The sequence below is a fragment of the Hypoxylon trugodes genome, assembly GCF_022578975.1.
Source record: "Hypoxylon trugodes strain CBS 135444 unplaced genomic scaffold F4822scaffold_4, whole genome shotgun sequence".
NCBI classification, from domain to species: Eukaryota; Fungi; Ascomycota; class Sordariomycetes; order Xylariales; family Hypoxylaceae; genus Hypoxylon; species Hypoxylon trugodes.
This window is the reverse complement of record NW_026250019.1, coordinates 195208-218494: the sequence shown is the minus strand read 5'-3', so window position 1 is coordinate 218494 and position 23287 is coordinate 195208. Positions and strand designations below refer to the sequence as shown.

Genomic DNA, 23287 nt, shown 5'->3' with positions numbered 1-23287 from the left:
TTTTCGCTGTCTTCTATTGTCAACTCAAACTCACAACTCTACATCCTCATTCTTAATCTCATCGTATCCTACGTTCGTCGAACTCATGACTGGAAAATAACTCTAAGTTCTAGATTATAGGAGCTATGAGACACTCTACTATATTTGTTTCTGTTATTTTACCTTTTCACTCTTTCAGTCAAACGATCCGGTAGTTATATGTATATCGTGAGCTCCGTTTGCATTCTAATCACGCTCCCTAAATTCATCACACCAATCAATTAAATGTTGTCTTCAATGTCGTCCAATTTTTTCTCACAATGACACATAACCACAACGATCCCGATTTCCGTTCTATCGTAAATGCGGCGGCGGAAAAATGGTATTCTCAGCTCAGCCTTTCGCCCGACCACCCGCAATCTAACCGTGAGCTTCCTCTATCAGCCTATTCGGATTCTTATAGATGAAACGGCTCACAATCCATAGGGGAATATCCTGAGGATCCTGAACGCTATCAAACCGCCAAAAATGGGGAGTTGGCAACATTTAGTTCAGTTAATCATGACGGTCTAACCGCGTGGCAAAGTACACTGCAAGCCCTGCCAGAGGAGTCTCGGGGTACTCCTTTCCCCGTTCATCCGCTCGCCCAAGCATTAGTAGAACAACCGGTTCTGCGCTCGGTCGAGTGGAATTCATATCGTCAACAAGGTGGATTCAAACCCAGAACAGCTATCGATTATAGCTCTTTTATGATCTACGTGTCCGGCCAAGTCAATCCGAATCCGTGTCGCAATTGTCGGTTAAAGAATGGCCCCTACGCACGCTGTATTGTGGCTCCTCCATCAGTACTCGCCTTGAGTAGCCTCAAGCATGCTTGCGCCAACTGCACGTATCAGAACCAGCATAGAAAATGTACGAATCTACCGATTGATGGTGAGGAATTGGTGACAAGAAGTCGGATGGCTAGGTCATCTTTGAAATTGAAAAGTTCTACGCCAATGAAACCACCTGGGCGGAGGCCTAACCCCGTCGTCAATAGCGACGTCAATACTATGACAAAGCATAAGCTAGACCATGGACACATGATTCGTAAGCCTACCGCTCAGAGTATCTCGGCAGAGGCATTCGCCGACAAGATACGCCTAGTCCGTTCGTGGTCTCCTCGTTCCCGACGGCGAATTAAAGCTGAAGTGATGCAATGGCAAGCGGCTGTTATGACGGTTGAGGCGGAAAACACTCGAGGCTCATCCAGGGACGAGTCATTTGAAGGGCAAGAGGCAACTGAATCCACCGGTATGCTTTCTGGCCCGCCGCCCCCCGCAGACTCCCACGCATCCTCCATCGGCATCTACGATGTTTGCTGCTCTCCCCTCAGCAGGCAGGTCCTTGATTGAAGGAGATGGGTATGACGACGAATATAGTCGACAGCGGATAGATGACGATGAGAACGCCGAACAGAGTGATTATGAGGGCACAACATGGGTCGGTTTCAATGATATGGGACCAAGACTGAAACCTCCACTCTAAGCTCTGCGTGATATATACCTTAATTTACGCTATCGTCCTAGAGGCGGATTAGTGGTTATATTTGCTTTGGCTATATACAATGCTGATGATTTGAATAGCACTTGATACAAATGACCTATTCTTCGCTTGGCCATTTTGCCTCATGCGTTCCTCGCAAACAACTACCAACATCATATCCTAGCTTTGTCGTATCGTATGTAGCCGCGGGTCCAACAAATATCATTTCCTCATTAGGAACGCCAAGATCGGCCTTGATGGTCTTGAAATACTTCGGATCTAGCAACTGCGGTACTTTGTTGTACAGATTACTAGAGAACTAACGATTGTATTTCAGTACATCAATACAGAAGGTTCTGGGGGTTTGCGCACTTACCACTCGCATTTGTCGATGTAGGTCGTCGTAATGTCGGAATTTCATCTCTGGCCACATCTCACGCAATAACCTTTGCACTTCCGGACTCTGCGTCCCAAGAGATATCAAGAAGCTATTCAACTGATTTAACGACATGGACACGAGATAATTGCCCCCTTTCTTCGCCCGCTTGTCCAGCGCATTCATAACAGCGATGCAACCCACGATTCCGGTTTGGAAGTCGGAATTGGGCAGAAATGGCATCATGGGCTCATCCACACCCCACATTCTGGCGAAGAGCCAGGCGATCCCCGTCACAGCGTCACTAATCTGCTGCCAGCCGCTGCGGTGCTTCAACGGTCCTTTCCAGCCGTAGCAGTTTTCGCGCGCATACACTATACCCTTGCCTCGTCTTTTAGCGATTTCGTGTATATACGTGGGGCCAAATCCAAGTTTTTCTAGGGCGTTTGGACGATAGCCGTCGAGTACAACATCCGCACCCTGGATTAGATCTAACAACGCCTTACGTCCTTCTTCCGTTTTCAAGTCCAGATGCGCATCCCGCTTCCCGAGATTACTTTCGAACAATACGATGCCTAGATCTGGTAACTTCGTATTTGATACTCTGACTACGGTGGCGCCAAATAGCGCCGCAAGCTTGGCAATCGTTGGGCCAGCGATAGCACGCGTGAGATCGACAATTTTAATACCCTCGAGAGGCCTGTACGTCATAGTCTCAACCTTGGGCCACGGCACCGGAGGCAGTCTCTCGTCTGGGAATTCTTCAAGCAAGTAAAGCCCGTCATTAGCTACCGCTTTGCCTTGCTCGCTTGTGCGGTACTCTTCTGGCGTTAAGCAGATCCCACCCGCTTGTCTCCAGTACTCGTTAGCCTCGATGTCCAGCCATTCCGCGTCGAACTGTTTCACGCCTTCGGAAAGACCTTCGATGGCTTCCATCTCACCAGCGATGTCCTTCTGTGTCGGTAGCCCTAGCATCCGCAAACTCCTATCCGAGTTCAGACCGCCGTGTAAGTGAAACCAACGTCCGTCACGCGTGGGATATACGTTTGTGACGAGCCTACGCCAGAGCGTGAATTGGCGCGTAATGTCATAAACGGAGATACGCCGTGCGACATCCGGATCGGACACGGGCTTGCCCCCAACTCGCATAAACCAGAATGAAAAAAGGAATAGTGAAGCCGCATCGCTACTAATAATAGCGCGTTGGTCGGCAACTGTAGAACCGTAGCGCTCGCCGGCGATGGCGTTTCCGAAAGTGGCTAGGAGCGCCCATAGTGCTGCACTCGACTCAGTGCACTTGATGGGTGCGGGTAGGAAAGGTTTCTCAACCGAATCGGTGGAGAAAGAGGTGCGCGATACAGCCGCTTTTACGGAAGGAGGAATTTGGAGACGCGGGTCTGCGAGAAGAACATCGTGTAAGATGCGCGATGCTTCTTGTTGGATTGTGTAGGTGGGTGACACCATTGTCCTTTTCGTCTACCTCCTGTCTGTTTATGGCTTATCTATGGCTCGTTCTTACGAGTACTTTGAGTAACCACACGTTGGGATTGACCAAGTGACTATTAATCTGCTTCCTACCGTACGCGCGCAGTCCTACAAGCCACAAACCCCAAACAGACACAGACACATACATAACACGTGCACCTAGAACTAGATTACCTGGATATTATACGTCTTGAGGGTTTGTAACTTACCCAATAGGTATTATCGCCTAGGTATCCAACCCGCATGAGACCAGGCCGGGGCCAAGACTCCCGCCTCCAAGACCCTGCGGGGAAGATGTCGCCGGGTAGCATTTTATCCGCGGCTGTGGTTCATGTGTGGACTAGTTGATGTCGGTAGATCTATGGTGAGGAAATTGTGTGTACTAGGGGTGAGTGCCTTTTTTTCTTATCCCATTGTCTAGGTGGTGTATGTTGGTGTGAGAATGCTGCTCAATTGATTCTGCGGTGTTTCTAGTTAGCATCTATATTCTACCTACCTGCATTTACCACTACTTTTCGGGATTGGAACTAAAATGCCAAAACAAATTGGGGTTGGCGCTTAAGGTATGAATTGCTAAGTCGTTTTTAATCATCATTGAGTCTTTGATATCTCACAATAGCCTCTATCTTAATAGCTGACATCACAAGCCCATCACGAAGGTGTAATAACTCTGTTATTGCGCAAGGAGAACGCAAATAATTGCTACAAGAATTCTCATATGCATACACAATTGACCTCTTTATCCCAGTGACTCTCATACCCCCATATCTGAGGCCCAAGCTACATGTAATAAACAGGTCTCCTAATACCTCTCATGGTGTATCGTTTCGTACAGCTAGACTACTGACAGGTACGACAAAGATGATGAGTGTTTATACAAGAGGTAGTTATCCCCTTTTCGAAATTGTAACGGCCGCGGCCGCACCTGTGGGCAACCTGGTGTTGCCGGGAAGTCGAAAAGACGAGGTCTGCAGGCGAAGCGAGGAAGTACATTATTCGGTGTAGCGGCCACTCATTTGCGTTGCCTCTACTAGATATCTTCTTGACGGGGTAACCCGCCGTGTCGGTATCGCCGCCGGTGACGAACGAGCAGTCGTGAATGGTCCGGGAAGTGCAGACCTCCGTGATTTACCGGCAAGCTAAATCGCTTATGTCTACTTGTAGGTGGTAACCTTCCGGGTAGAAGTAGCTGGATTTGGGGAAAGTTGTATTGGAAGGAGAGTAGTGCTCTCTTAAGTCTTCTGACGGCGCAGCTCGCCTCCGCTACGAGCTTTTGCCGGGTAAGCTTCCTCCCATCTGCCTCCTCGAGAGGCATCTTGAGCTCGGAACCCGAGCCACCTATCATAGTTGGTGGTAAATCGTCCAACCAGGTATTAAATGCCTGCGAAAGCATTGAGACAGCGACGTCAACGGGCGCAGGCGGTGGAGGGGAAGGCGACGGGGACAGCGAAGATGAGCTAGCCGCTCGTGGCCTTTGGGCCGAAGTGGGGACTCTATTCTCATCGGATGTTAAGTCGTCGTATTTTCTCTTCGGTGCAACGTGGAGGACGTTACCCGAAACGGGAGTGAGTGGGGTGCGAGACGAAGCCATCGCGAGGTCGAGACGGTATATGACTTTGCCTTTGTCACGCAGAACTCTAGCTTTGGTCTTTGGCTACTCTAGAAGTCTCTTGTGCCATGGATGTGCTCGCTGTATGGAGAATACTATGTTGTACTTAGGCGTAAACCATTTCATCACCGTCGCCGTATGTGAAACAGAAAATTAGAACGATCGATGATTTTGTTAGGAAAGGTGAAGAGGTGAAAATCGATTGAAGAGTGCACTCTTAAATAGAGGTCGGTCGCCCAGGTGCACCTACCTTGTATTTGACACATTTGACGCATCGTGATCTCTTTTCTTAACTCGTGGAAAGTGTCTCCTAAGTGAGTGAGAAGTTTAAGCAATATTTGAGCATATTTCAATATTAATTTCCTCATCATCATTAGGCTAGAGTTTCGTACTGTTAGTCGTTAGTTTACCCCTTTAAGGAAATGGCTTAACTCATACTCGTACCTACCTAGATGTATGGGCACATAGTTAAGTTCAATAGACTTGCTATATATCATAAACTTCGGACATGCTGTTGATACATGTATGGAGTTTAAAGTGTTTCGGAGAACTGCAGCTGCCTTCTCTTTTACTAGGCACCTTCTATCAAGGTATTTAGAGTAAGTACAATATGATTAGACCATACATATCCTCTTTCCAACCCCCAAACATCCCCAGTAGATCCTCACCTCTTCAACTCTTTCGCAATATCTATCTGGCCAAATTTCGTGAGATATCAAATCCCCAGGTATGCCAACTTACCCCACGAGCTCCATAGCTCTACTCCACTGGATACTATATGTTTTCGGGGCTCGAGACCTTGGAATTCTTGGGAACTTATTGTATTCTGTATCATAAGACCTATCAATGGCGTCTTTCATTTCGAGTTCGCCATCGAACTCATCTCCCACTCCCTTCGAAGAACCTGACGAATTAACACTTGATCTTCAACCCGCACCACTACGTCTTCCTCGACGTAATATCCCCACAACATTCGACGGCGCTGGCTCGGTAGACCAGGATCAGGACCAGGAAACCACATCTACAACTGAGAATGATAGCTCCACTTCTGCCTGTACAGTTCGTCGAGGTAGTCCCAGCCTTCCACATCAATCAGTTATCGCCAGAGATTTATCGCAACGTCGTCCTCCAGCCCCAAAGCTAGGATCACTCGTGTCTAAGTTTGAGAACCTAGACGCAGTAAGAAACACCGAGGCCGGCCCATCATCCGAAGCCAAGCCGAGTACAATTCCCCGAGTTCAGAGGAAATCTACGCGTCAAGACAGTCAAGTCGAATGCCCCGAACAAGTCACTCCCATGGACAGGGGCGATGCTACTAGGAATCCAGAAGACCTTTCGCCTAGGCAGGTTGCATCACCGCCTCCTCTTGATGCCAGATCGAAAGTCCCAGTTGACACGGTATCTAAAATTAAGGCCAGAGGAGATGAGGAGATTGATACTCATGCTTCCAAGGGAGTGGAAAGGACCTTACCCACTCAAGGGCAAGTATCACAAAATCAAACACTGCCCCTCAGAAATACGAAGGATGATGGCATCGATCACATTTCATCTCGCAGTATCCCTTCTCAAAAAGGCAAACATCCCGGATAGGATCCAAGGTTGATTGCAGACCGCAGAAGGGTGTTCGAGCATAAGAGTAGTAAGTTCGTCAATGGCATCGTCGTAACATATAGCGGAGGGCTAATTTCGTAGCATATTCTTTTTCCATCGAGCCGACAAACCCCATCTTGGAGCGATCAGATACTCAGAAATCAGCACCGAGTTTGATGGGGTCGTCACAGCAGCATCTTCCAAAATCTAACTCTTTCCGACAGAGGTCCCCAACTAAGCCAAAGCTATCAAACGCCCCGTCAACCAGCTCCCTCAAAGCTTCACAAAAAAAGGATACCGACGATGATGAGCAAAGTCGCAAAGAAGTTAAGCACCCGCAAGCCAAGAAAGATGAAACCACAACCATCCCTATGAGCCTTACAAGGAAGCAGCATTCAAGCGTTGCGGACCTTCGTTTATCGTTTGAACAGGCCCTACAGCCATCGTCTCAGCCATTCGGAAAACCTAAGCTATCTGCAGAGGCAGTTCCCAATCGCATTGCCCGGGACAGGAAAGAGATATCACATTCGTCTGGCTTTTTGCATCGAGAGAGTAGCCCTTCGCTTGGAACGAAGGCACGGACACAAAAAGGCGACACGGCTTTTCAAACCCCACCAGGCGTCGCAGGAAAGAAGAGCCACATTGAATTGAGGAGTAAAGCATCAGAACGATCTTTGCCCACGCGAAACGTTACAAATACCACGAGCCATGGTCCCGCGGCAAAGAGTAGTCAAACTCGTCAGCGGGATTCCCGCAATCTCGATGGAGCCGTGTCGCCCACGTATGACGGCACTGGCTATGTATTAAGGAATCTGGATAAAGCTGACATGGCGAGCAGCCCTCGCACTCCAACGGCTCGAGGTAGAAAGAGGTCTTCGCATGCAAATCTTTTTCACCATTTCTTACCCGCAAGCCCAAAAATCAGCTTAGCTCCTAGTCCTAGAGATGCGCCTACAGGCCAACGACCTACGATTAACAAGGCGAGGACGCGGAAAGATATCAGTGGGTCTCCAAGGCGGTCGGAGTCTTTAACGAGGTGCGCGGGGAAAGTTTCGGACCTCCGAAAGATGTTTGAGCGATCAACTCGAGCTTCTCCTCAAGGCTCGTTTAAATCCTTTTGGCAAAACCGATACCGCAGTAAGCCGGTAGTCGAGAGCGAAATAGTTCCTAACCTAGAATTGGATGGTGCAGCGTCTCTGACGGCATTATCTACCCATCTTAGTCCGTTAAAGAAGATATCGGTTCCCGAGCTGACTACGGAGATCTCAACCAACGACTTTTGCTGTGACTTCACCGAAACATTTGATGACGTGGATCCCAAAAAACCAAAGTCACTTTTCCTCCCAGAGGAAGATGAGATCACAACAGTAAAGCAAGAATCTCCAGTTAAAGATCGAATCCAACAATTCGAACGTCTGAAATACGAGTCTCCTACTATTAGCCCGACGCCTTCTTGTCGAGCAAAGCTGCGTGGTGCTAAATCAAACATTTCTATCAAGCAGAAGGAAAACGATGCTGGAATGATAAAGACAGGAACTAATTGGCGTCCATTTAGGCAACGAAGTATAGAATTCTGGAGAAAAATCTCAAGCAATTTTGCCCGGACGGTCGAGGGTGGAAATGATGGATTTAGCAACGATGAACAAGCTGAACCGAGTCACCACATCGATACCGAGGAATCCAGGCCAAGCTCGGCACGTCGCAAAATTCGATACCGCCGTTCAGATGTATTTGGTTACCATCTCTATCGCACATCTGCGGTAGTTCGTTCCTCGACGTCTTCGTCCCACGATGCATCAAGTGTTAACATAAATAACGAAGCAAGTGCGAGATTCGATAGACAGCCTCCATATCTAAGTTATACTCGATCACAGTCTCGCGAATTGCCAACGCGGAGGGCCTTTCCATTTCTAACCCGTGGGTCGGGGGATATAGAAGGCTCTGACGAGCCTGATGATTTCGGGTTTGATGGCACCGCCCTATCTAGGGCAATTCGGCGCTCAGGCAAATCGTCCGGTGCTCAGACCCCCCAAATCCCAGACCCATCCTCATCGACACCCAATGCTCTATCGAGAGTGGTATCACAACAAACGATAGCGGAACGCAAGCGTCGTCGGCTAGAGGAGAAGCAGGCTCGCCGAGAACAGAAGGGGAAGAAGAGGGAAGAAAAGGCGAAAGAAAAGGGTGGGGATAATGAGGAAGGGAGCGAGCACAACGAAGAGGGACAAAACATACAAGATAAGGGGAAAGGAAAGGAAACCGAAGGTAAGAAAAAGGAGAGTAGTTGGAGTAAAAAGACGGCTTCGGGATTCGTGGTGCGTCAGATCAACGACGTCAAACTCAAACATCCAAAACCTAGGCGACCTGGTCAGGTCAAGAAGATTGTTAATATGTATAAAGAGAAGGCTAGCAGTGGTATTAGACTTGGGAAGGGAAGTGGTGTTAGTTCCGGGTCCGGCGCTGGCACTGCAGCTGCTGGTGCAACGGATAACTGAGTCGGTTGCATAATATCGATTGAATATTGATACTCAGGGCCGGCTACTAGGCCACGATACATCCCAAGTCCATCATATGGGCGTGGTAGGTAGAAAGGCAACTAGATAGACATAGCTTACTTATCAAATATTGGATATTTTAAACATTCGAAAGTGTTGAAAGAGTAGAACTAGATGAACAAGTTAATGGTAGTTCGCGCAAGGCGAGGAGGTACTGTGTCGTACCTTGGCTGTCTTGGAATACCTTCGATTTTTGTATTGGATCGAGACGGGTGCCCGATTGAGTAGTGGAGCTTTGATCTACTGCCATCTTCACGATTACCGCCCCCTGAAGTTATCATTTGGTATTCATCTTCAGTACGGCTTACTTCTACCTCATAAATCTCATGTTTATCTGATATATCATTGGCATAACCTAGTCCAGTCAAACCTAGCTGACCCCAGGGCAATGTCAAGCAAACACCGCTGCTGCAAGGCATATTACCTACTCTCTAATATCGCAATCGTTTCTACCTTCAAACCAAGATCATTATAAGATTCTAAACTCCAAATCCAGCATACCTACCAGCGAAGTAGGTAAAGGTACCTAGGTATTTACCCAACAAGACCCATCCCCCGTCCAATCTTCTTAACAAGCGCCTTCTTCAAAAACCACTCCCTAGCCAACCCCCTAGTCGTCCGCGCAAACACAGCAGGCGCAACACGCCCCCTCTCAACCGCACGCCCAAGTACAAAAATCGCATCGCCCAACGCGCGTTCCTCGGCGACGACATCGTATAACTGGTTCGCGACTACGGTGGGTGCGACTAGTAAATCATCGATAGGAGGGGGTTCGCGACCACGCGCGCTGGAAACTACGCGGTCTGCTTCGCGGAGGGAGTGTTGGAGGATGGAGGCGTTGGAGCTTAGCATTGCGGTTAGGGGACCTAGGGCTGCGGCGTCGGATTGGAGGGCTTGGCGCGCGGTTAGCATTGCTGCGCGTTGGGCTGCGAGACCGGCTAGGGAGGATTCGTTTTGGGCGCGGGCGCGCTGGCGGATTGTGTAGAGGGTTGAGGCGAGTTGGCGGAGGAGAGCGTCTTTTTCGGGGTTTGGTGGGATGGGAGGTGGCGCGAGGGTGTTGGTTGATGGGGATGGGAGGGCAAGGGAGAAGGGTTCGTCCATTAGATCGGGAGGCGGGGGTGGTTTAGGTTGGACTGGTATTGGTTGCGGTTGTTGGTGCGGCGCGGGGTGCTGTTGCCAGGTTGGAGGTGGGCCGGTATATGATGGCCCGGGAGGTGCGCCGGCGTTGTAGGGGTTCGGAGTCGCAGGTGACACCATAGATAGGCGTCGGGAATCTTGTGGAGGAAATCCAGTCTGGAGAGTGGCGTTTCCTGGTTGGTAAGGATGTTGTTGCTGTGGCGGCGGCGGTTGCTGGGTTTGGTATTGGAGGTTAGGAGGTGGTCGTTGGTAGGATTGGGATGGGTGAGGTGGTCCTTGTTGAGGTGGTAGGGGAGGAGCGGCGTCGTATCTCGAGAGCCGGTTCGATGGCGGTGATTGTGTTGCTGCTGCCGGCGCACCATACATGCTTGATCGTCGGCGAACATCGTCCGGTAGAGGTGGTCGCGGGGGACCGTCCCCATGTATAGTAGGCCCAGATACTACCTGAGGAAGGTCGCTACCTTTCGGGGGAGGTGGCGGCGGTCTTTGATCGTTGGTATGTGGAGATGGGACATGCTGGGGAGTATGTCTCGATACGTCGGGAGGCAAAGGAGGGACGGGTGGAGGAGTTGGAGCTGGAGTGGACTGTTGTTGCGGCGTAGGACGAGCTTGCTGTCGCGAGACTACAGGAGGTTCCTTTGCGAATATGTCTCGAAGAATAGCTAGAAAGTCTAGTAAGGAGGATTTCTACCCGTTTTATATTAGAATCCCTCACACAGAAAATTGCCAACTATAAGGGATGAAGCACTTACATCCCAAAATTCAGCCCACCCTACTAGATAGGGGTGATATATACGTCCTTGAGGATCAACATGTTGACCTGGTCGTACCATCATACTCTCGGTAGGCGTAACATAGCCTAGAGGTGCCTCGCGGGGGTAGGCATGTGGTATCCATAATGAAATGGGGAATCGGTAGGTGGTGCCGCGAAAGATGACCGGAATTGTACCGGAGAGGTGTAGAAGAAGAGCAGAGACGCCGTTATCGAAAGCTACATATTGTTAGAATCGACCAATCTATTGCGACTCGTAGGGGTTATATAGGAGACTCATACTGTGAACATCTGTTCTCGGCGATAGTGAAGGATATTGGGATAGCGCCTGAGCTACATCATTGTATGTTCGGTTAACATCTTGATATTCCTATACAATAGAAGTTATTAGAGGTCAAGTCCGATCAAGTTGAGGTTATAGGACTGCCTTACACTTGTCAGGACGCTATACAACCAGTTCAACACATGCTGCTGGACGACCATATTGGGGGATCCTAGCAGCTAGTTACCTTCGTAGTAGCCACGTCATGATAGGAATTGGTTTTTTTGGTGTTGAGGAGAGCTTCGAGGAGGGCAGCGTGTTGGTGGTGTTGAATGCGAATATGAATGTGAATGATGATTGGGGTATGTAATGTATCTAGGTACCTCAAGTAACAGAGTTACAGAAGCCTTGCGCTACATGTACATAAGGTTGCCCGCCAAGGCTGACAAGTGACGAATTAAGTGGAGATCACAGCTCAATTAAGTTGTGACCAATCATAGTTAGTTCCCCTCAGCTAACCCAGATAGGCACATACCTCAAGTACATAAGGCAATCTAAAGCCGATAAATTCCCGGGTTTGCCGCAAAACATCCACAATTATGTAATGACTTGAGTCTCAACTGAGGCGACTTTTCTTTTCTTCCTTTTTAATTTCTTCTCCATTTCTTTTTTTTTCTTATGGCTGCCACCCTACACAATTCTACACTTTCAAAACATCCACATCCTTGGAATTCTGCATGAGGACCCTTGTGGAATCTAGGATCACCCGATCAAAAAACATAAGATCTTAAAGTCTTTATGCGAGAATATCCGACCACTAACCAAGCAACCTGGCAACTAAGATAGCCGCCGGCACCGGTTTCTTTCTCAATGACAAGAATATCTTATACCATTGTGTCCGATTACCGTTACTAGGTGTATTAGCGAATAGCTTAGCCTACCTAGCAGCTTAGATCTAGATTCATCCGGCCGCTCGGACTCCGCGGATGTATCAAATTGCGCCATAATTACTTTTCAACCCACAGCCTACAGAAGAAATATAGCATGTGCCATAGACATTCTAGTTTCTTTACCAAGCGCCCCAATATACATAGGTTACGAGACAAGTCATATACATTCTGTCATATTTCCCTGACCAATACATCAGGGTGTATATTTCTCCTTCCCTCGAGACTGACTGATGACGATGAGTAAAAGACAGAAAACATTCATGATATTACTAATGAATAACATCCTACTTATGTATTCCTGACTTTATTAGTAGTTAGGACCCCCATTTTCCGAAACTCCTGCCAGCCTAGGGAGAAACTTGTACCAAGTTTGCTCCTCTTTTCTTATAAGCCTTTGCTTTCCCACTTCTTTCACGTATTTTTCCTATTTTATCTATTACACGTTCTACTCAACTTGGTTGTCTTCTATTAACAATTTTCTACGCAACCGCATGCTCACAACCAACCGATAGTCTCGCACGGCTGAGGAGTATTACAGTATTATTATCTGTATACTCCTTGCGTCAGGACTTAGATTTTTTATAATTTAGTTCAATTAAGTTGAAAGGATTGGTGATTGAGCTTCGTGGTATCAATTGCTCAGTTTACTATCCTCACTAGTCAACTACTATCACGCATCCGTCCCGAGATACAACAAACGCCGTCGTGATGAGACCTCCTATTCCTGTTTTATCCGATTATGGAATCTCACCAGACCATGGCTTCTTACCGGATGTCTTACCTCTCACGAGGCTTCCAGACCCCTATTATAACAAATGGGAGTCAATTGGAGCCAACCTTCAGAATTTGATTCTAAGCAAACGTCTCCGAGGTGTTATTGACCGTCTTCCCGTCCTCTCCACCATTGGTCTGGAACATGACGCAGAATGGAGGAGAGCCTACATGCTTCTTACTTTTTTCGCTCATGGGTACATTTGGGGAGGTGACACTCCCTGCGATCGGGTACCACCGAGCATTTCCGCTCCGCTGCTGCAGATTTGTGAGCACCTTGAGGTTCCACCAGTATCCACTTACGCGGCCTCCGTGTTGTGGAACTTCAAGCCACTCTTTGTTGATGAGGATATTGACGATCTCGATAATCTCGCCACATTGGTTACTTTCACTGGATCGCTAGATGAGTCTTGGTTCTACCTAGTCTCGGTCGCCATCGAGGCTCGCGGTGGACCCATCATCCCTTTAATGTTGACGGCCGTTGCCGCCGCTCGACAAGGCGATAGTGCAACCGTGACACGTTGCCTACGCGCCTTTGCTGAGCGCCTCGACGACCTCGGTGAATTATTGCGCCGGATGCATGAGAGCTGTGACCCTGGATTCTTCTATCGTCGTATTCGTACTTTCCTTGCTGGAAGTAAGAATATGGCCGAAGCTGGCTTGCCAAATGGTGTCGTTTATGATGATGGTTCGGGCAAGTCCCAATACGTTCAGTATAGTGGACCCAGCAACGCTCAAAGTAGTCTCATTCAGTTCTTTGACGTCATTCTAGGCGTTGAGCATCGACCCACTGGTGAGAAGGCAGACCCTTCGTCTGAGTCGGAGCGTGAGGGACGCAGTCGGGTTCCGAAACACAACTTTATTCGGGATATGCGACGTTACATGCCTGGACCACATGCGCGTTTCCTGAATGACGTCGGAGCCGTGGCTAATATCCGCGAATTCGTCGAAAGTCGTGCCGCTACCGACCGCTCTCTGAGTATCGCATACGACGCGTGCCTTGCTATGCTCCGCGCGTTCCGTGATATTCATATTGCTATTGTCACTCGCTACATCATCTTACCCTCTCGGGAGAATCGAGCACGTAGCCGTTCTCGTAGCCCCGAAGCTGTCAAGAATCGACAAAATCTAGCGACCGCGTCCCAAAATGAGAAGCATAAGAAGGTGAAGGGTACCGGTGGAACCGCCTTAATCCCATTTCTCAAGCAGGCTCGTGATGAGACTGGCGAACCGTCGGTGGAAACTTGGGCCAAGCGATTTATGAGTCGACAGACTAAAGTTTCTGGTCAAGGTGACTTCTTCCTTGGGAAAGATGAGAAGTCGGATATGTTGGATGAACCGGTCATTGAGCACGGCCTTGCAGGAACTTGGACGATGGATGATGAGTATGGTGGTATTTGCAATTACTGAAGGACGTTAGTGAAGCTGTTATCCGTTCGCATTTTTGGTACCAGTGATGTTAATGCTCATGAGATATTTATCGAATTTAAGAATCTTGGATATATTTCTATAGAGGCACACCGAGCTACTGGCATTGCCTTTAGGTTAAGACGTCCTATACCTTGATTCGGAATGCCTTGACCAGTGGCGCGAAAAAATATTACCAGACAAGCTACGAATTAGGTGCCTACCTACCTAGGTAGGTAGGTAGGTGTAAAATACGCTATCACCTGACCTTATGTATCCGGATAAGCAAGTCAGTCACTAATACCTTACATAGGTATGTAGTCAACAAATTTTATAAATGACGAGTAAGAAAACCTGTATGCTACATGTTACACAATCAGCAAGCGACTCCCTCTGGTCGTGATCGCCATAGGAGGGTAGCAGGTACCTAGGTACATGTATGTAGCTCTCAGCCCGCCACAAATCAAAATCTCGTCTCCTACAACAAATATGTAGGCCAGCCACATATGTATTGGAATAAGGCACCTACATAAGGCACCTACAACACCAGGACTATTATTGGGCATACTTGGGCCTCTTATGGCATACCAAATGCTTTTGACATGGCTTTGCCCAAGCATCCCCACCCTCCAGGGGCTTTTGCAGGTGATGCTCGCCACCTTTACAGCCCTCTCACTGAATCATTAACAATTCCTCGAGATTCCCTTTTTCGCCAATCCATTCTCAATCAAGCATTACCCACTCGTAGGTAGATGATTTCCTCGCAACATCACTAACATGGCAGAAGCTAGTGCCGTCATTGGCATCGTATCTTTTGGTATACAAGTTTGCGACGGCTTGCGAAGTTATTTGAGCGCTATAAATGGAAGACACAAAGAGCTGAACGACGCCTGGGAAGACGTACGTATCTTGGCTGAGATATTTAAACGTCTCAATCAAGCTGTCATAGAAACCCACCCACAGCGGCCAGACGACGCGGCTCTCTTATTACAATGTCTTCGTCACGCCACAAGTTGCCTTATCGAGCTGCGAGATACTGTAGCCAAATTGGCGAAATTACCTCCCGACGAGGTCGCCTCACCTCAAAATACTGGAGTTTCACTCCCACCAGCAGTAGGAAAGCACAAGAATAGTTTAAAGGAGAAGAGTAAGGCTATAGGGCGGGCGATCGTGTATAAGTTCCACCAAGAAGATGTAAGGAATCTCCGGCAGAAACTGCAGCACTTAACTACGTTACTCAACCTAGCAGTCCTCATCACTAACCCGTAAGTCTCGTTTATTTAGTGCGTCATCTTGGTGATTGTTTAGTGTAATGTGCTAACCATACTGAACTAGGAATAGAGATCGCCAAAGCATTGAGAGCCTCAAGGATTCAGTTTCAACGTTTAGTTTTAGTTTGGAATCCAAAGCCTCTGATATTCGTACGGCCATTGACTCTTTGCCATCCGCTGTCGATCTACAAACCACCATTCAGGAAAATGCCACCAAGTTAGATGCATTCAATCAGCGCCTTAGTTCGGATATTTCTTCAATCAAATATCATCTCTCGACTACAGAGCAGACGACTACCAATACCGCCCTGCAAATAAGCGCGCTAGGGGACAAGCTACGCGAGACGGACTCGAACTTGTCCTCCCAAAATGAACTTATGCTGGCACGATTCCAATTACTCGAGCGCGGGGTAACGGGGATAAACAACATCGTCGCGCAGCAGCAGCAAGGTCCGGATGTTGCCAAAAGAATAGCGACAGAAGTTACGAATAGGATCGCGAGATATCTACCACCGTCATCGCTCCGGCAGGCTTGCGATACCGTCTTCGTTCCTCCCATTATAGCTAGAGCTGATACCCAAGTAGATGTTGAGAATGCTCGGCATCCCTCCCCAAACATCATGCCACCCGGCTGCATATGTCAATGCCGAACGAGAACTACCTTAACCAGCACATATTCACATTCGCTATTCAACTTCACCGTTTTCTCCCGAAAGCAGAAGTTCTCTCATCGCGCACCCAACTGCCCTCTTCATGCCGTTGGGCAACGTGGAAATAGCCGGACGGCTGGGGCTCGTTTACATTTCCGAATAGGTTCATTCCTGAACAACCTTGTTGAGGTGGCCATTTGGTGCTCCACGGGCGCCGGGGGTTATTCCCTCGGTCCCTCGGTGAGATGGAAAAATCTAGTCTCTATGGAACTGTGTCCCGTACATAAAGAGATCCAAAATGTTTATCGGCGAATAATGGCTGGGAGCGGAATATCAGGAGCTAAGGAGGTGGCAGAACAGCTAGAGAGCTGCCAAGAAAAGGTCATCACGCTTTATCGAGAGGGGAGTGCGTCGGTGAATGATATTTACTATGAAGACGGACATAATCATTTACAGGTCAGTGAACTATACTCCAGACCTTTCCGTTAATGCTTTACCCTCGCCTCACGGGTATTTTATGGTGGTGCTGATGCTTCTTTTCCCTCAGAAATACCTTCAAACCCTAACGTTCATGTCTCATCTCGATTTACTGACCCCCGACGTGATGAATGCAGTTGCGCCTATGATACAGTTTTATATCGAAGCTGGTCTAAATTGCAAGGAGCAGGGCTGGCGCCCTACAGCGAAGAGTACATCTTATAGAAGAATACCTAAATTTCTACCACATATCAATAATTCCACTACACTCGCATTATCCACCGAAATACTAGTTCGATTTAAGGGACAGGCCACCGACCAAAGAGCTAAACTAATCTCATCCATTGCGCAAATCTCCGATCCTGAAGTTGAAGACGTTATCGAGGCGACGCCATATATGGATTCAAGGATCTTCTTTACTCATATTTTAGACCATGAAATATGTAAGCTAATCACTTTTCCCTACAAATTACTTCCAGCTTCTGATAAGTCGTGCAAATCAAGGTATGGATGTCTCCCCACTTGCACAATCAATCATATTAAGGTCGCTCGACGCCCTTGAATATCAGATCAAATTCTGCCCCGAGTCAGTGTTGCAGACAACCTACGGTCTGACTGCTCTCCACCTCTCTATCGGATGGCCGCAGGGGCTCGCTCGGCTATTGAAAACTGACGCCAGACTCCTTCTCGATACAACCTGTAACTTCGAATTGGGTGGTGGATGGGGACACAAAATCTGCCTCCCCTTCGGCTACGCGGCCGCAAACCAATGCCCACAGAGCCTCGATATTCTACTCGGCGCAGGTTGTAGCCTCTGGCCACAAAGGAATTCCCAACGTGAGGAACTATCATATGCACTGGAATCCACGTCGGAGGCTTGCGCCGAAATTTTTGCGTATCACATGGCCCAAAGGCGACGAGACCTATTATCAATTTTTTTGATAAATTTGGAGAAAATTCGGGAATTCGTCCCGATGGATCTAGAGAGAACGTACGACAGGCTAATGGAAAATCTTAGCAGTAATCCAGAGCATAAACCAGTTCTAACAGCGGAATCCGGACATGGTGAGAAAATGAAGGCACAGCCAGTCCTCTCTAGGACTGATGTCAAATCTATCATTATATGTCTCGACCATGCTAAGGTTCCCGTTTCGGCTGCGCTCCGAGATCCATCAAATAGTTGCCGTGAAGTATACCAATTTGAAGGCTTCCCTTTGCGTTTCTTTCCCATTTTCGCGAAGCACGGGTTTAGTCAGTACAACGCGCCGGATTATTATGGGTTGAGGCCATTAATGTATACAGATCGAGCGCCGTATTCGTTCTGGCAAGCTTCGTTGGGGGATAATATTCAGGATGTGCTGCCATGGTTGGTCGAGCACGGGTGTTTAGACGTAAAACCAGCCGAGTCAGAGGAGCAGCCAAGAGTGGGGTTGAAATTAAGTACTGCCGTTACAGGCTGGCATTATTTATCGCTAACGATGGTGATAAATACGTGGGGTTGGCAGGCGACCAGAGCGAAATGGAATGTGTCAAGGGCAAGCCAAGATTTGATGGTGCGCATTGCAGAAGGAGAGGGGAAAGTACATCATGATGGGTGTCTATGCTGGTGTACTAACCAGCCTGCACTTAATGGAAGAGGGGGTGGATGCTCGCCGTTCAGCTATTTGTGCAAACAATACATTTACGAGGAAAGTATCTATAATTTAGGTAAAGACAACTTTTGGCATCATTTATTCCGACATAAATGCAACGGTATCAGCAACGTTACTGCCGGTGAACAACCTCGAGCTTCCACTATGATACCAATATGGCAGAAAGAATTCATCCGTCTCCTCACCTTTGAAGCCCTCGAGATGACACATACATGCTGCGCATCTCTTCCGCTCTATAAGGGCTACGGGAGAAGGGGGATCTTCGAGTATCCTAACCCGGAAGAGGCACGACAGATTCGCGAGGACCCGTCCGAGAAAGATAAAGCTCAACAGCTAGAGAAGCTAATAGTCGAGTTTACGGAGCATCTAGAGCGGGGGACAGGCTCGCCACAAGAATTCGAGAAATTCATTTTCGGACCATGGCGGACGCGGATAGTGGATCTGTATGTCGTAAACATGGATGAAATAGAGAAAATGGGCAGCATCTTAGATAATATACAGACCTGTAAGTTGTCGTTTCCTCTGATGCTCATTGATATGGACAATTTCGCTCGGGGACCGCAGTACTGATTTTTAAACATTAGATGAACTCCCAGAACCACTGCAGAAGTTCTTCGGCGAAGATTTTCCATTCTTCGACACCAACGAAGATGTAAGCGAAGAGGATATATGGTCGGTGTGGTGTTGGATGTGTAATAGCTACAATCATTATTGATTTTCCTTTCCAACTTTCCTATTGTCAATCTGTATATACTTAGAAATACATATATTTCCAATATTTATTATCAATCATGTCATCATAAAATATCCCAAGCCTTTCTAGCCAAAACCCCAACCATCTGTCTATCCATTTACTTACTCACTAATTACCACCTAACAACCTTCTTCGGAAAAAACTCATCAATCAACTCCAAATAATACGGCTTCAAAACCTCTACATCCGGCACCCCATCACTCTTACTATACAAATCATACGGATTAAACGCTCTCACCGCCCTCAACATATCCTCATCCCCTTCATTCATCAACCCGCGATACGCATTCTCTTTATGCCACGCGTAGAACGAATGATACCGAATCATAGCCAGTGCTTCGCGGGGTAGTGTAGATTGATCGCGAACGACATGGTATAAATACTCATCATGACCCCACGATAACATCACATTATCAAGCCCACATCCGGGACTGTAGATACCGTATTCAGTACTATACACCGGATCCCGCGAATCCGGGTTTGCGGTAAAGGTGTCGGCGTACACGACCCGCGGGTCGAAAGCGCAGCCCACGGGAAACGTATCCCCGACGACGTCCCATTGGCCCTCGGAGCCGAAGAAGAAAAGTAGTTTTCCAAGGTCGTGGATTAGACCCGCGAGTTGCATCCACCGCGGCTTGCCGTCGCGACGGATGGCTTCGGCGGCTTGGAGGAGGTGTTGGACTTGTGAGAGGCTGGTATCTGGGTCTGATTCGTCGATAAGTGTGTCGAGTTTTTCGATCGCTTCCCATACTGTCATTTCCGCGCGTTGACGCGTGCGGAAGCGGTGCCGGGCTTGTAGGTTGTAGGCTACGGTTTGTTTGGCGTGTTGTTCGCGGTAGAAGGATTTCACGCGGTCACATGCTTCTTCGTATTGTCTGAATTGGGTTTTGTCTTTGTCCGCGTCGAATTGTGACTTGTCGTCAAACTTGGCTTGGCCTTTTAGGACGTTGACGGCGTCGATGTGGTCTGATGTCTCTTCCAAGTCGAGGCCATTCCGAGATGTGGTGTCGTCGAGGAGGGCCCCTGGAGCCATTGTGTGGGTATATGAAGTGGGGTATAAGATAAATTGAAAGGAGGAAAGGGGTATCTTGAGGTAGGTGGAGAAATCTTCAAAGGTGCTAGGTATTCTAAGTCTAGCATTCGAAAATTTCTCTTGACCTCGTCGTCTTTAAGGGATATATATACTCTGAGCTCCGTATAAATGGTATAAGAGTCGAGCGTCCCCACATTAGCTTCATAGATAGCGTAGGACAAATAAGGTGAAAATCGCCGAACATAGCTTCACCTAGCTTGGATGTACAAGGGTTCACCTCCCGCAACGAAACCAGGGACGCCATCCCTCCAAAGCCGGATCAGCGTCCGGCGTTCCGCTCTTTTTGTAGAAAAGGTAAAATCCTCCGACTTGAGACAAGATGTATGCATCGTCCACTGGACCGTCGCTCAGCACCCACATGCTGTGTTCAGGGTCCTCTAGAGGGGCGCAACGTCATCAAAACATCATTCGGTATGTATAGCCCTAGACCTTGATAGCCCCCCCACGCTGAATGGACGTGGCGTCCAGACCTAGCTGAGTTAGGTAATCCGGGGCGATGTTGCCGCTCATTCGTGAAGTCCCTCTGCAATCTAGTCTGCCACTTGCGTGTCATGTCGTCGCTTAACGAGTAAAAACTTCGAATTCGGGGTTAACGTGTTACTCGTTTTCTGGCACCCAACCCCATGCTTTTTTTAGCTGCTGCTGTATTGCTGCGGTAGGACGAGCATGCTCCGCTTCGGTCCTTTGAAGCATGTCGATTAGTGCATCTTGATCGGAGCGCTCGCCGAATTGGTCACCAACTAAATCGTCGTATTAGTTTATAATACATATTTCTAATTAATTAGGAATCCATACACATAGCGATACCCATACAAGCTGTAAACATGCTCGGCGGCGTCCACTGGTTGCAGATGCCAATGCCGCAAAGCTCCCTAACAAGGTTCTCGATACGTTCCTGTGTATGTATAAGTATGATTGAAGACTTATCTTCGTATTAATATACTCACCGTCATTTTTTTCATTGCCGTCCGGCGATTTGTGCCCACTTTAGGAATTGAGGGATCAAATTGGGTCAGGAATAGTTGTGCAAGAATATGGTGCTGAATCCCGATGACTGAAAGAAGTGAGCCCTCGCTTTATGCCGGTCGCACTAGATAAAATAGGTAGATTTATATACTCACCATGACAGCTAGAACCGTGCCAGACCTCCGGAAATGCCGAGGATCCCGTACGTTCCCTATAGAAGAATGGGTTGAAGGACGACGGTCGAGTGGCAGACCACTTCTTACATGCCTCATCTAAAGCGTTCCATCGACCAGATGTGAAGTTACCATCGCCAAAACAGAAGTTGAGCACATCGGCAATAAGAATGATCGCTCGGTTGGACCATGTGTAGTCGTCGGCTGCTTCGAAGGATCGGTCTACTATGTAGTGGTCTAGGGAAACTTTGACAGGTTGCTGTGTAATCACGGCGATGTAAATTTCTTGTCGTAGCCCTACCCAGAACGAAGCTGCGCTCAGGCTCCCTCGTCCCATATATTGGTCACCGGCATTGACGAATGCATGAATACCAAGCAGATGGCTATAGTTGTCTTGGCCCGTCGTCGGTACTATCATCTACCGTCAGCTACTAGTTTCAAATTTACTCCTAGGGTACCCATCTCACCATCCATTTCCTCGAGCATGCGCAGGATGATTGTTGCCGCAAAGAGATTCTCATCCGACACCGTCGAAGCGTGATCCAACATGGGAATTAGATGTTTTAGACATTCGTCGTGGTATCTATTCGAGGCGAGAGGGTCAAAATTCGTCGTGTGACTTAGGTGCCTCGCGGCTATGGCAAATATCGCATTTAAAAGGGTATGGGATACAGCAGCGCGCTCCGGTACGACGAGTTCAAAATGTCGACTTGGATCGCATAAGTCCAACTGCTGTAGTTAGAGGTCTGAATCTTTGAGAACTATTACCCACCACGAATCTTGTTTAGCTTACACAGATTGCCAACTTTTGAATGTAGTGTCGGAACAATAACGCTTCCGTCCGGTTTTTGAGCGGTAATGATGAGACTGCATGGAAACTCGATAGCGGGGCATTTCTCGGAGCAGACATACGTATGTTATTTCCGGTTGGGAGAGATGACACGTCGTAAGATTCAGTCGGCTTCGCTTCTGGGAATGCTCTATGCGAATTAAGTAGCGATGTCGACACCCCGTTACTAGGAAATAGTCCGTGAACTTTTGGTTGATTCCGAGGTTGAGTGATTCCAACCGACTCATTCCCGGGGTTACGTTCTCTTAAACCGGCGATCGCCGGAGGTGTTACGCTCGAGGAATTCGATTCCAGCTCTCCATTATAAGTTTCATCCACGTGGATTTCATATTGCGACGTATCCTCTAAGGGGCTTCCGGTTGTTAAAGATTGAGTCTCGTCGATATATACCACTTAAGATTTTAGTCAACAATTATTCTCATAAATATTTCAACGATACATACACTTCCTTGGCGGTCTAAGCCATCTCTGACCTCTACTGAACGAATCTACAAATATTCATTAGCCTAAGTTGAATTTGATCAGAATCTTATATACTATACCTTTAGTTGGTTTGAACTTGAAGCCTAGCTTGCATTCGCGACCTGCGCGTACACATCGACCGCATCTGGGAACCGAGCGGTCGCCTAATTGTCCGGGGTGAGTAATTAATTAATTTCATTATTCTCGGGAATACATCCGAGCAACTCAAGACAACTCACATTTTAGATGATGTTCACGACATGTAACGCTGTTTATTAATATTTACGTTAGCAGTTGAGTTGCCTTAATGTTTGTGTTAGAATATTGTATGCTGTATGAGTGTAGCTGTTCTATATCTACCAGCATCGGAGTCACATCAACTCCGACTACTATGGAAATGACAGTAAATTGGGAATAAAGAGAATAAAATGAAAGCATACCATGGCGTAGCAAGCAACTCGGTCTGCTCCGGTGAGGGCATTCGCAAGGTCGTCAAGTCATCGACAGCTTAACAGCTTAGCT

At 47.9% G+C, this 23287-nt stretch overlaps 9 protein-coding genes across 9 annotated transcripts; 4 read left to right on the top strand and 5 right to left on the bottom strand.

Moving 5' to 3' along the window:
- The first annotated feature begins 210 nt into the window (after positions 1 to 210).
- F4822DRAFT_196666 (uncharacterized protein) lies at positions 211 to 1598 on the top strand. The gene is made up of 2 exons (XM_051453653.1): positions 211 to 405; positions 466 to 1598. The coding sequence occupies exons 1-2, from the start codon at positions 300 to 302 to the stop codon at positions 1371 to 1373; spliced, it is 1014 nt and encodes a 337-aa protein (XP_051315090.1). The 5' UTR covers positions 211 to 299; the 3' UTR covers positions 1374 to 1598.
- F4822DRAFT_196715 (CoA-transferase family III) lies at positions 1498 to 3645 on the bottom strand. The gene is made up of 2 exons (XM_051453654.1): positions 1880 to 3645; positions 1498 to 1822 (listed from the first exon to the last, which is right to left on the bottom strand). The coding sequence occupies exons 1-2, from the start codon at positions 3341 to 3343 to the stop codon at positions 1622 to 1624; spliced, it is 1665 nt and encodes a 554-aa protein (XP_051315089.1). The 5' UTR covers positions 3344 to 3645; the 3' UTR covers positions 1498 to 1621.
- A 749-nt stretch (positions 3646 to 4394) lies between these two features.
- On the bottom strand, positions 4395 to 4955 carry F4822DRAFT_427666 (uncharacterized protein; the record flags this gene model as incomplete). Its single annotated transcript, XM_051460782.1, has 1 exon — positions 4395 to 4955. The coding sequence occupies one exon, from the start codon at positions 4953 to 4955 to the stop codon at positions 4395 to 4397; it is 561 nt and encodes a 186-aa protein (XP_051315088.1).
- A 503-nt stretch (positions 4956 to 5458) lies between these two features.
- Positions 5459 to 6715, top strand: F4822DRAFT_196662 (uncharacterized protein). Its single transcript, XM_051453652.1, has one exon. It carries the CDS (start codon positions 5820 to 5822, stop codon positions 6561 to 6563), a length of 744 nt encoding a protein of 247 aa, XP_051315087.1. The 5' UTR covers positions 5459 to 5819; the 3' UTR covers positions 6564 to 6715.
- Positions 6716 to 9383: 2668 nt separating this feature from the next.
- On the bottom strand, positions 9384 to 11712 carry F4822DRAFT_397840 (UEV-domain-containing protein). Its single transcript, XM_051457649.1, has 4 exons — positions 11460 to 11712; positions 11310 to 11397; positions 11008 to 11246; positions 9384 to 10942 (listed from the first exon to the last, which is right to left on the bottom strand). Exons 1-4 carry the CDS (start codon positions 11508 to 11510, stop codon positions 9653 to 9655), a joined length of 1668 nt encoding a protein of 555 aa, XP_051315086.1. The 5' UTR covers positions 11511 to 11712; the 3' UTR covers positions 9384 to 9652.
- Positions 11713 to 12947: 1235 nt separating this feature from the next.
- Positions 12948 to 14420, top strand: F4822DRAFT_436871 (Indoleamine 2,3-dioxygenase; the record flags this gene model as incomplete). The annotated part of the gene is made up of 1 exon (XM_051462353.1): positions 12948 to 14420. One exon carries the CDS (start codon positions 12948 to 12950, stop codon positions 14418 to 14420), a length of 1473 nt encoding a protein of 490 aa, XP_051315085.1.
- Positions 14421 to 14603: 183 nt separating this feature from the next.
- Positions 14604 to 19258, top strand: F4822DRAFT_442677 (uncharacterized protein). Its single transcript, XM_051463017.1, has 5 exons — positions 14604 to 15682; positions 15753 to 16794; positions 16886 to 17258; positions 17320 to 18972; positions 19052 to 19258. Exons 1-5 carry the CDS (start codon positions 15195 to 15197, stop codon positions 19180 to 19182), a joined length of 3687 nt encoding a protein of 1228 aa, XP_051315084.1. The 5' UTR covers positions 14604 to 15194; the 3' UTR covers positions 19183 to 19258.
- F4822DRAFT_196433 (DUF706-domain-containing protein) lies at positions 19155 to 20582 on the bottom strand. Its single transcript, XM_051453651.1, has one exon. It carries the CDS (start codon positions 20252 to 20254, stop codon positions 19334 to 19336), a length of 921 nt encoding a protein of 306 aa, XP_051315083.1. The 5' UTR covers positions 20255 to 20582; the 3' UTR covers positions 19155 to 19333.
- A 329-nt stretch (positions 20583 to 20911) lies between these two features.
- On the bottom strand, positions 20912 to 23246 carry F4822DRAFT_427660 (uncharacterized protein; the record flags this gene model as incomplete). Its single annotated transcript, XM_051460781.1, has 10 exons — positions 20912 to 21054; positions 21110 to 21209; positions 21262 to 21368; positions 21436 to 21864; positions 21921 to 22182; positions 22247 to 22695; positions 22747 to 22791; positions 22846 to 22929; positions 23005 to 23033; positions 23206 to 23246. The coding sequence occupies 10 exons, from the start codon at positions 23244 to 23246 to the stop codon at positions 20912 to 20914; spliced, it is 1689 nt and encodes a 562-aa protein (XP_051315082.1).
- Between the last annotated feature and the right edge of the window lie 41 nt (positions 23247 to 23287).